Source organism: Chelonoidis abingdonii, chromosome 1, assembly GCF_003597395.2.
Source record: "Chelonoidis abingdonii isolate Lonesome George chromosome 1, CheloAbing_2.0, whole genome shotgun sequence".
In the NCBI taxonomy this organism is placed as follows: Eukaryota; Metazoa; Chordata; order Testudines; family Testudinidae; genus Chelonoidis; species Chelonoidis abingdonii.
The window spans coordinates 101955161-101967356 of record NC_133769.1 but is presented as its reverse complement, the minus strand read 5'-3'; the positions used below and the strand labels follow the sequence as shown (position 1 = coordinate 101967356).

The following is a 12196-nucleotide window of genomic DNA, read 5'->3' as shown; positions in this document are numbered from 1 at the left end:
AGGAACTAAGCTGAGGCCAGCAAAAAAACTTCACTCATGACCTTAAAATAAGAGTTAAACACAGTTCACCAAAGGCAAATGGCTACTGCATTTGTACATTGTGCCACTTTTCTTCAGCCTGACTCAAGATCTCCTGGTCAACAGAGAAATTAATCTAAGTCAAGGGAGAACTTTGAATGCTTGTTTAAAATTAAACAAGTAGGAGAACTTGTATGCTCAGACTCCCTTAATAGGAGTATTCTATTTTCAGAGCAGAAGGCCATAGATGATTACAGCAAGGTGAGTCTGACTGGTAAACTTAGGGTTGGAAGACCATCTGGGTAACAGAGAGATTGTGACTGGGTTTTATGATGGGCACAAGAACAGGTGAAACGGATGCTGCATGAATGAATCATTCAGTCATTTTACATCAATATATACTACAAGCATGTTATAGATTTGAGCGCTATGTGATATAGATGGTTATAAGCATGTTATTAGAAAGTAGTGTAGAGATGGTTATAAACAACCTATTGGACTCTGTAACAACTGATTAACCATTTTAAAACATCTATAGTCATAATTTATTAACCTTTATAAATTATTTATAAATGTATCCTTATAATACAGCGTGACTGATCTTTCACTGCTTGTACAGATGAGAGGAAAGGGAAGCGGAGAATCCGGACGACATTCACAGCAGAGCAGCTCCAGGAGCTAGAGAAGATTTTTCAGGTCACTCACTATCCAGACATTCACATCCGCAACCAACTGGCAGCAAAGATCAACCTCCCTGAAGCCAGGGTCCAGGTATAGTCTGTGCCCCTAAAATACCGGATGCATCACACCAACCCAAACACACACATACACACACTGCAGCCATACCTTCTATTGAAGGTACATTTATAAATTGTTTATTAATCATTATTATTATTATTATTCCTGGCTTTTACATAGTACTTCTTCATCTTTAGATTTCAAAATGCTTTACAATGGAGCTCAGTATCATTATCCCCATTTTACAGATGAGAGGGAAAAGTATCTTTCACCCTTGATGGGATTAACCAAATGGTTAATAAATAACAGATGTAATAAGCAGCATATCACAGACATAAATAATGTGTTATAAATGGCAATAAGCAACCTGCTGGACTCTATAACAACTGACTGGCTGCTTATTAAAATATCTACTAATCATTTATCAATCCTTTACAAACTATTTATGTATATTCAATATAAAGTGTGACCCACATGGCTGTTCCACACCATCTCAAAAATTAGCCCAAATGGAAACACAGTCTGTTACCTTTGGTAGTTCTCTGTTTGATACCATACGTGGTAGACCCACAGGCCACATTCACAGGGGCATAAATCAGCATATCTTCGCAGGCCTTTAATGGAATTACACTGATTTATGCCAGCTGAGATCTGACACCATAACCTTCCTGCATGTGAGATCTATTACATTTGAAATATATTAGCATGCAGCAGATTTGGATGCTGTTTACAAGACACCAGAGGGGAACGCCACGTACTTTATAACTGAAACATGCTTAGCCCAATTCTGTATGGAAATCTTCCATCTGCAGAGCTAAATTACTCACAGGATGCTGGTCCTGGGCTCTTTCTCCTACTCTGTGGAAAGGGTTTCCATACTACGAGGCATCCATGTAAACAAATCCCAATATAATACAAGATATTTAACACAGAGGACAGTTTATATGACTGGGACTGATTTTCAGCTAGCTATAATTTTAATGCCTAATATTTTGATGACAAGAAGGCATTCGAATGGAACAGCCATAGCACGGACATTGGCAGGGACAGTTTACTCACAATGCCCTAACAGTATATAAAGCACAGGAAGGGGGATTATTTAGTGTCTGTTGTAGACCACCAAATCACACTAGAGAACAGGATGACCGACTGCTGAAGTACTAAAATGTTTAGGGAAACAGCTGCATTATCACGGAGTACTTCAGTCTGAGTGGCACATAATGGAGCTCTCATGCTTCCAACACTAAAACACTCTTAGAATTTCTAATAATTATAGATGACAGTTTCCTAACTCAAGTACTGTTGCACCCGCATCCATTATTTAAATGAGATTATACGTTTGGTTGATAACAGTAACAGTATTGATGTGATATGCTTAGACTTCCCGAAGGTATTTGATTTGGCATTGCACAATATTTTTATTAAGATACTCGAATGATGTAAAATCAACATGGCACCTATTATATGGATTAAAAACTGGCTAATTGACAGGTCTAAAAATGTAATTGTAAACGAGGAATCATCTCTGAGCTGGTGTTTCACATGGAGTCCTACGGGGTCCTGTGCTATTTATCATTTTTATCACTGACCCAAAAAGAAAAATTAAAATCATTGCTGATAAAATATGCAGATGACAAAATGACCAGGGGAGTAGTAAATACTGAAGAGGGCAGGTCACTGATACAGAGCGATTTGGATCGCTTGCTAAACTGGATGCAAGCAAACAACATGTGTTTTAATACAGCTACACGTAAATGTGCACATCTAGGAACAAAGAATATAGGCATGAGGTGGGCAAACTTTTTGGCCTGAGGGCCACTTCGGGGGGTTGGGGTACGTGGGAGGGCTGTGAGGGCTCCAGATGGGGTGCAAACTCTGGGGCAGGACCAGAAATGAGGAGTTCAGGGTGCAGGGTGGGACTCCGGGTTGGGGTGCACAGTTGGGGGGTGAGGGCTCTGGGATGGGGCTGGGGATAAGGCATTTGGAGTACAGGAGGGGGCTCCAGGCTGGGACCGAAGGGTTCGGAGGGTGGGAGAGGGATCAGGGCTGGGGCATGGGGTTGGGGTACATGGGAGGGGTGTGAGGGCTCCAGCTGGGGGTGCGGGCTCTGGGGCAGGGCCAGAGATTAGGTGTTTTGGGTGCAGGAGGGTGCTCTGGGCTGGGACCAATGGGTTCAGAGGGCAGGAGGGGGATCAGGGATGGGGCAGGCTGTTGGGTCATGGGGGGGTGAGGGCTCTGGCTGGGGTTGCAGGCTCTGGGGTGGGGCTGAGGATGAGGGGCTTGGGGTACAAGAGGGGGCTCTGGGCTGGGATCGAGGGATTCAGAGGGTGGGAGGGGGATCAGGGCTGTGGCAGTGGATTGGGGCACAGGGGCGCTCAGGGTGCAGGCTCCAGGCGGCGCCTACTGCAAGCAGCTCCGGGAAGCATGTCCCCTCTCTGGCTCCATGGTGTGGCCAGGCAGCTCTGCGTGCTGCCCCCTCTGCAGGTGCCGCCCCTGGAGTTCCCATTGTCCAGGAACCGTGGTCAATGGAAGCTGTGGGGACAGCACCTGCAGACAGGACAGCGTGCAGAGCTGCCTGGCCACGCCTCTGTGTACTATGTAGAAGCCGAAGTGGGGTCATGCTGGCAGGGCCGGTGCAAGGATGTTTTGCACTCTAGGCAAAACTTCCACCTTGTGCCCTCCCCCGTCCCCTAGCCCCCACCCTGAGGCACCCCCACAGCGGCAGCTCCCCCCTCCGCCCTGAGGTGCCCCCCTGAGGCAGCTCCCCACCCCACACCCTCTGCCCTGAGGCACCTCCCTCCCCAGCTCACCCCTGCCCCGCCTCCTCCCCGAGCATGCCGTGGCTGGTTCACTTCTCCCGCCTCTCAGGCTTGCGGCGCCTAAGCTGATTGGCGCTTCAAGCCTAGGAGGCAGGAGAAGTGAAGCAGGTCACCCCTGCCCCGCCTCCTACCCGAGCACGCCATCGCTGCTTCACTTCTCCTGCTTCCCAGGCTTGCGGCGCCAATCAGGTTAGGCGCTGCAAGCCTGGGAGCCGAGAGAAGTGAAGTGGCCATGGCGTGCTCGGGGAGGAGGCGGAGCAGGGGTGAGCTGGGGCAGGGAGCTCTCCTGCGTGCCGCCCTCCCTGCCTTACTTGCTGCAGGAGGCCCTCCCCGTGCCCCCCCTGCCCCAGCTCCCTCCACCTAAATGTCGGCGGTGACCGGGGTGGCCGAAGATCCAGCCGCCATGGTTGCTGCCGAAGAAAATGCACCCCCTAAATCCTAGTGCCCTAGGCGACCGCCTAGGTTGCCTAAATGGTTGAACCGGCCCTGCAGATGTTCCAAAGGAATTAAAGAAAGAGAGGCTGGAAATGGTAGGAATGAGATAGATACCATGAGGCCACCACAGTCACAATTGAGGTGGTGGATGATTAAGAGATGGAGGAGAAGACTCCATGGGCTAGAGTCACAAGGGGGACTTAGGTGCCTAAAGGAGCAGTTAGGCACCAGAGGCATTCACAAACCCACCTAACGCTGCCACCTAACCCTGTAAGCACCCAATTTGCCAGTGATAAAGATACCTAAATTTCATCCAGTGGGCATCTACAAAGCCATCTCAGTGCTGATGGCACAGAGCAGCTTCACAGCTAAGTTATGACTAAACTCCAGCAGGATTCTCAAACTAGATGTTCCCCTGCTATGTCCCCTGTGAAGTCTGATCTAGCAGGCGTGTTCTGAGCTCACTTAACTCATACTACTAGAGAAGAAGGTGATGGTAGTGATCCTTCATACCAAATAGCCCATAGTTAGAGCACTCATATGGGATGTGAGAAACCCACGTTCAAATCCCCACTCTGCCCAAGTAGGGAGCAGGGACTTGGGCGGGGGTGGGGGAGGACTGCAGGTCCATTTCATGGGACAGGACTGACATAGCTTAGGTGCCTAACTCCAGATGAGGGGTCATAGTTGTGTATCCCAACAAGAGATAAGTGTCTCCCTCCAGCCTGGAGTTAGGTGTCTAACTGCTTGAGGAGCAGAGCTTTGGCCACACCGTTCTACTCAGCATTTCCTACTGGCTAAATTAGGTGGTTCCCTGCCATTGTGCTGGCTTCAGTAAATCTCTTGTTTAGGTGCTTAACTCTCCCCAGGCCTGCTATACAGTGTCTGGTGCCTACCAGGGGGCTGCAAATTCCATTAGGAAGCAGGGCCCCTAAAAGTAAGGGGCTGCAATGCTCAGTGTTGTGACACCAAAGTCCCCCTTGTGACTATTGCCCCACATGAAAGGGCAAGAGCAGAGATGGAGTCTGGAGGAGAGTTGTTTTAGTGGAAATAGATGACAGCAGTGGGAAATGTTGAGAAGGCAAGAGGAACTGAAGGTGAAGAAGGTAGGACAGGGAGGAATCATGGCTTCTCCTGACCACTAATAAATATTACTTCAATAAGTAATTAATTAATTCAATTGAATCCTTGAAGAAATTGGTGTTTTCCATAGAAACGGATGTATTTTCTGTGCATCAGAGTGCGACGATGAATCTGGCTTCAGGCCGGACTAGTCTGTGGCTTTGTAACCTGTTGTGGCAAGATTCTTTCCCTGCTCCTGCCTTGCTCCAGGCGTGGTTATAATCTGCTACTTGTCTGTACCCATGGCCACTACATTGGTGAGGGTAGAGCCCATGCTTCCCCCACCCGCTTACTTTGGTGGGGAGGAGGGCAACCCTAGCAGTGGACATTGTACACCCTCTTGTTCCTCTACACCTGGACTCAAAATATGGGAAGGCCACATGGCAGATAAAGTCTTACCTATACCCCTACATAATCATGTAGCCTGGCCTATATTCTGGCCCTTAAGGATCTAGGATGACATTTGGTCATGGTTGCTGTGGAAGGAATGCTATGATTATTCGCTCACTCACACCCCTAACTCCCACAGTCACCTGAAGATTACTCACTGCCTTGACCAATGAGCCTCCCTCCCCAAAACAACATCGCAAGAGCTAACGCCCATTTATAAATGATTGTACATACTTTACTGCATTCTCTGCCGAGCAAATCTTTCATTTTGTTGGCTAATTTCTTTTTAATGTACTGGCTGCTATTATTGCTTGATAGTGATAAAAGACCTGAAGCAATTCAGAGAATTCAAGAGGAAAAAAAACCTTTGTTGGATGGGGGAGCATATTGAATGCATACAGAAGGTGTTAATTAAAAATCCCTACAGCTGACATTATAGCCCTCAAATCATGAGTACTTTGAGTCCTGAATGTCTCAGTTATCATCATAGAATATATCTGCTATGGCACACATTTCTTTCCCTTCAGGCATAAGTATAAAATTAAAAATAGGCATTTGGAACTAGAATGCTTTGATCTAATTGAATTCATTGCCAGATCAAATCCTAACGTACCCACAATTTGCTGATCTCATCCCTCCCTTCTGGCAAATGATACTAATGGACATTTTAACCTACTAAGAGATTAGCTATAAAGTAAGCTGCTTGTTCAGTGCATGACATATCGTTATACTAGTCCCAGCAAAAAGTCAAATCTGCATGTATTGTAAATGACACAAAAAGAATCAACACCATTAAATTTGGAAGGTATTTTGGCCTCACGTTTTTCTTTTGCTGGTTGGTGCACACTGCATTGTCTAAAGTTGCAAATCAATTAGTTTGGAAATGATTTCTTTTTAATTCCTCTCCTCTGTGGATCCAATTTCTTTTCTGTTCGGAGAATTCTTTTGTCATGAGAACAGTTTGCAGTGGAGAAATGCTGAATATTAAGTCTGCAATCTAATAAAGAGCAACATATATCTGGGTTACATTAAAACAAAAATATACATGTTTTTCAAAACAGGAAATTTGTAAAAGAGGATGGATCTAGACTGTTCCAAAGAGGATGGATCTAGACTGTTCTCAGTGGTAGCAGATGACAGAGCAAGGAGTAATGGTNCCACCCTGAGGCACCCCCACAGCGGCAGCTCCCCCCTCCGCCCTGAGGTGCCCCCCTGTGGCAGCTCCCCACCCCACACCCTCTGCCCTGAGGAACCCCCTCCCGCTCCAGCTCACACCTGCCCTGCCTCCTCCCTGAGCACACCATCGCTGCTTCACTTCTCCCGCCTCCCAGGCTTGCAGGGCAAATCAGCTTAGGCACCACAAGCCTTGGAGGTGGGAGAAGTGAAGCGGCCATGGCATGCACGGGGAGGAGATGGGGGAGGAGTGAGCTGGGGCGGGGAGTTCCCCTGTGTGCCGCCCCCCATTATTTGCTGCAGGTGGGCCTCCCCGTGCTCCTCTGTCCCAGCTCCTTCCGCCTAAATGCCAGTGGCAACCAGGGCAGCTGAAGATCCAGCCACCGCAGTCGCTGCTGAAGAAAATGCCACCCCACAAATGCTAGTGCCCTAGGCGACCGCCTAGGTTGCCTAAATGGTTGCACTGACCCTGCATGCTGGCTGCTTCCTGGGAATCATGTGGAGTGGGGCAAACCCTCGACTCTGCTCTCCAGCGACAGCTGAGGTCTGGATTAAATAGTCTGACGGGCCAGATGTGGCCCACAGGCCATAGTTTGCCCACCCCTGATATAGGCCATACTTACAGAATGGGGGACTCTATCCTGGGAAGCAGTGATCCTGAAAAAGAGTTGGGGATCATGGTGGATAGCCACCTAAACATGATCTCTGTGTGACCCTATGGCAAAAAGGGCTAATGCACATAGTGTTGACTCCATGGGTGCTCCAGGGCTGGGCATCCACAGGAAAAAAATTGTGGGTTCTGAGCACCCACCGGCAGCCCCCCTACTGGTACCTTCCCCTCCCCATAATGCCTCCTGCCTGCCAGCGGGCCCCACGGATCAGTGCCTCCCACTCCCTCCCAGCGCCTACCACCTGCCACAGATCAGCTGTTTTGCAATGTCTGCAGGTGCTGGGAGGTGAGAGGAGGAGTGAGGGCAGAAGTAGGCGGGGAAGGGGCAGGGCAGGAAGAGGTCTGAAGAAGTGGAGTGGAGCGAGCGTGAGAAGAAGCAGGGTGGGGGGGGGCCTTGGGGAAAGGGGTGGAGTAAGGGACAGGGCCTGAACAGAGCCAGGTGGCACACTCCTCAGCAGATTAGAAACTCGGCGCCTACGCTAATGCATACCTTAGATATATGAACAGGGAAATCTCAAGTAGGAGTAGAGAGGTTATATTACTTCACACTGATGCAATCACTGCTGAAATTGTGTGTCCATTTCTGGTGTCCACAATTCAAGAAGGATGTTAAAAAACTGGAGAGGGTTCAGAGAACAGCCTTGAGAAGGATTGAATGATTGCAAATCATGCCTTCTAATGAGAGACTCAGAAAGCTCGATCTGATTAGTTTAACAAAAAGAAAGTTAAGAGGTGATGTGGTCAGGCTATCAGTACCTACATGGGGAAGAAAAATTTAATCAAAGAATCTCTTCAGTCTAGCAGAGAAGGGTATAACAAGATCCAATTAGTAGAAGTTGAAAATTCTAGCTGGAAATAAGGTGTAATTTTTTAACAGTGAGTATAATTAACCATTGGAACAAGTTACCAAGGGTCATGGCAGATTCTCCATCAATGAAAATTTTTAAAATCAAGATTGGATGTTTTTCAAAAAGATCTGCTCTAGTTTAACCACAGCTATTGGACCTGAAGCAGGAATTAACTCAGGGAAATCTTATGGCCTGCATTATGCAGAAGGTCAGACTAGAGGATCACAATAGTCCTTTCTGGCCTTATAATCTATGAATATGCCTCAGGATATGGACTTTGGAAAGATCACCATAAAGGGTGAGAACGTAGCTGAGTCTTCATGGTCCATTCCATCTTTGACCATTCTGTAAATAATCCAGAAACGGGTAATTTTATGGTGCATTTTGTCATAGGAATCCTGTCCACTAGATACTGGATTAAGTCGTTCCATACATATGTTCCAATACATATACAAGTTTGTCTTTCCAGGATCTTTTAGCCAATAGCAACAAAGCAGACACTTGACATTCCAAGTAATTCATCTGAAAGAGATGCAGAAATAATTAACCTGTTTGTTGCTGGATTTTTTTAAAAAAAAATCACATATTCAACAGTAACTACTTTTGGTTACTAATTTCCTTTGTTCCCTTTGAACCACTTGCCAAGGAATGAAAGACTTGCATTGCATTCATGAGCTCCTGATGCAAAAGAGGGCGGGTTTAAATATTTTTTGACCAAGCAATGCAACCAATGATACACCCATGTACCGCTATAGTGGTTAGCCTGTAAATATTTAGCCATGTCTCTGGAACTAGCCAGGAAGATCAAGTCAGCTGGCAGACAGGTGCTCCTTGGAGAAAAGTAGGAGTCTTTTAGCTAGGGCAAGTTTAATGGGTAAAATTTTCTAAAGCATTTGATTGACTTAGGCTCAAGTCCCAATGAGACACAGATGTCTTAAACCATTCTAGTGCTTTAAAAATTTTTACCTAGTAGTATAGAAAGAAGTGTCATCAATATAGTTCAGTTGGTAACACTTTCATCATAAGCCAGTAGATCATCCAACTGAACCCTCCACCAGGTCTTTATGTCTACTGCTGAAACTACTCTCCCATCCTGGGGAAAGGAGCAGTGTTGTACTAGGGGCTATGCCCTTCAGGAAAAGCATTAAAATGAGGACTCCTCAATATGTCTCTGATTGCTGTTTATAGATCCCTTATCACTTTCCCAAAAGGATAATAAAAAGCCCCTGTATCCTGGCTGACAGACCTTGCTCAATGTGCGCTATTGCTGATCAAACAATGGTTGCCATGTCTGTCCAAACACAGATACTACACAGCCTGTCCATTACCTATAGTAGGAAAGGTGTTATTGTGAAAGCAAATTCTTTTTGGTAGGTTGAGCCATTTGCCATACAGGCCTCTCTACCCTGGACGCTTGTCGCTCTCCATCAAATCTTCAAAGAGTATCAGAAATGTCCCTTTGAAACAGATGTGAACCTTTCTTTTGACCTGTCTTATTCCTGCCATACCTTCATTTGCCTTCCCTCCTTCTCCCCTTGCACCCAGATCTGGTTCCAGAACCAGCGAGCAAAGTGGAGGAAACATGAAAAATTAGGATATTTCGGTGGCCTCCAGCATCTGACCGAAGCAGATTTCATTCCAGCTCCAAAGTTGGAAATCACAGTGAGTATGGGAGGTCATGTGTAAAGGAAGTGAGCAAGACAGAGACTCACCCTTTTCAGTATCACTCCCTTGTACAGGTGTTACAAAGAAAAAGAGTCTTTGTTACCCAGAAGAATTCCATTTTTTCTCAGAGAGAGACATTGTGTCATTCCTCCTGAAAGTAAGTCTATTTCAGTGCATATGTGGGGAGGTGTCTGTTTGTGGAAATATTGTTTCCCCCTTTTATTTCCAAGCCCTTTCCCCAAAAAGCCTGCATTGGACCAACCTGCCCTTCCAGATGAATTTTAATTAGACAAATGGAGACCAATCAAGAGTAATACAATGCACTTCATCCCTTCAGGGGCTGAACATGTTGTCTCTGGGACCCTCACCTTTTTTATATCAATTTTTGAGCAATTATTTGAGAGGATGAACACCTTGCAGAAGCCATAGGCTAGAAGAGGACTAGATAGGGACTTTGGTGTAGGCAACCATGCCACCTCATTTCTGTAAAAAATCCTTGCTATGTTCACCCCATTATGTTAATCTGTGCTTGTTTGCCCTGGTATTGTTTCCTAGATTGGACAGCATTATCCATGTTGGTACACATGATATCTCTCTCCTATTTCAGGAGTGAGTGAGGTTCTGTGGCCTGCAATGTGCAGGTCCGACTAGATGATCAAGATGGTCCCTTCTGACCTTAAAGTCTACAAGTCCTTAGTTTTCATTGCTGAACACTGGGAAAATTCCTGGGCTGCTCGTAAATTACATCTAACTAAAGGTCTGTGTTGACTTTTTAAAGAATTCTCTTCTGGTTTTTTTTTCCCATTTATGACAGGGTTCCAGCCCGATGCCCAGCAACATCTGTGCTGCAGGACCCCCCATTGAGTATTACTCACCAGCCCAAGGGTATCTGACGTCAGCCTGGCTGTCCAACACATTGCCTTTTGTTCCTACACACTTGGACCCGCTGCCCTTTCCTAAATGTTATCTGTTCTTTGACTACCTCCCTCCATATGGCATCCCTCTGCCGCAGAAGACTGAATGGAACAGTATTCGTGCCAGTTCCACATAAAAGAGGATGAGGATGAGCAGGAGTGGGAGACTCTGGGGGCATCCTTTGGTCATTTCTGACAGATCATATTCATGGGCAGGTGCGATTCTCTTTGGAACAGAGCTGCTCAGCTTTTGGATGGCGTGTGGTGGGAAGCCAGCTTGGCATAACAGTAATATCGTAGCAGAAAGCCAAAGCCAGGCTAACACCATAGAGCACCACTGAACCTTGGAAAGTGCGCTACCATCATCCTTAAGAAGAGTGTACTTTGAAACAATATGACTTTCCAGAGGTTATGTACCTAATGGGATAGTGCATTAAGTAGTCCTGGTGAAGAGTTGAAGCTTTCTTCAGAAAACACCGGATGATCTTGTTCCATGGATGATCTGAGGCATTGAGATTTTAGCAGGCTGAATTCCTGTGCTGAGGAACACGTAGTGATGGTCACCCCAAAAACCCTGGCTATTCCACTGACCAAAATGACTGACCCCAAGCAGATGTGGGTCTCTTTCCTTACAAATTTCACATTGGTCCTGTTTCTCTGGGTGGAAGAAGATTTAGGTCAAAGATCAACCTTAACTTGTTTTCTCTGGAATGGGAGGGTTTGATTTGCTTATTGTATTTTGACTTGAATAAAAGAGGGTGAATATAACTTGTGCTTGACTATAACAATCCGAGAGGGATATCCATATTGAGTTGAATATTTAATATCATAGCCTCTGGGGTTGTGAGATTTCTGTAGATGGTTAATTAAAATGTTTGAGAGGAAACCTCTCTTTTTTGACCTGAATTAAGTAAGCACTAAAATCCCATCAAAAAACAACACTTAAAAAAGACACAGGCTAATTGGTTAATCTACTAGACATAATAGAATGCTTGCAGGCAGTGGTGTTGTAGCCATGTTGCTCCCAGGATTTTAGAGAGTCAAAGTGGGTGAAATAATATTTTTTATTGAACCGTCTTCTACTGATGAGAGAGAGAAGCTTTTGAGCTTACAGAAAGCTTTAGGATATCCTGGGACCAACAAGGCTACAACAGTATTACATATTCCTACACACTGTGCATAATATAACTATACTTCTAAAATATGGCTGTTTTTTGTACTTATTAGATGTATCATTCTGCATCCATTAAAATCAATGGCAAATCAGTGGTGTAGGGTCCAAGACTTTCTGAATTCCCTGCCAAATTAATAGATAGCAACATTGTGACAGGGTGTATAGGCCCCACACAGATGAGGAAGGGGCCAGAGAGGCCCTGGTGGTGGGACTAGTCCCACCCCTTTCCT

At 45.9% G+C, this 12196-nt stretch overlaps 1 protein-coding gene across 1 annotated transcript in view; it reads left to right on the top strand.

Annotated features, from left to right (window-relative positions):
• The window catches only part of ISX (intestine specific homeobox), a 36304-nt gene extending 25375 nt beyond the window's left edge, over positions 1 to 10929 (top strand). The window contains exons 3-5 of the mRNA XM_032783632.1: positions 638 to 789; positions 9759 to 9875; positions 10693 to 10929. Coding sequence (XP_032639523.1) covers positions 638 to 789; positions 9759 to 9875; positions 10693 to 10929 — 506 coding nt within the window. The remainder of the gene's footprint in view (positions 1 to 637; positions 790 to 9758; positions 9876 to 10692) is intronic.
• Positions 10930 to 12196: the final 1267 nt, after the last annotated feature.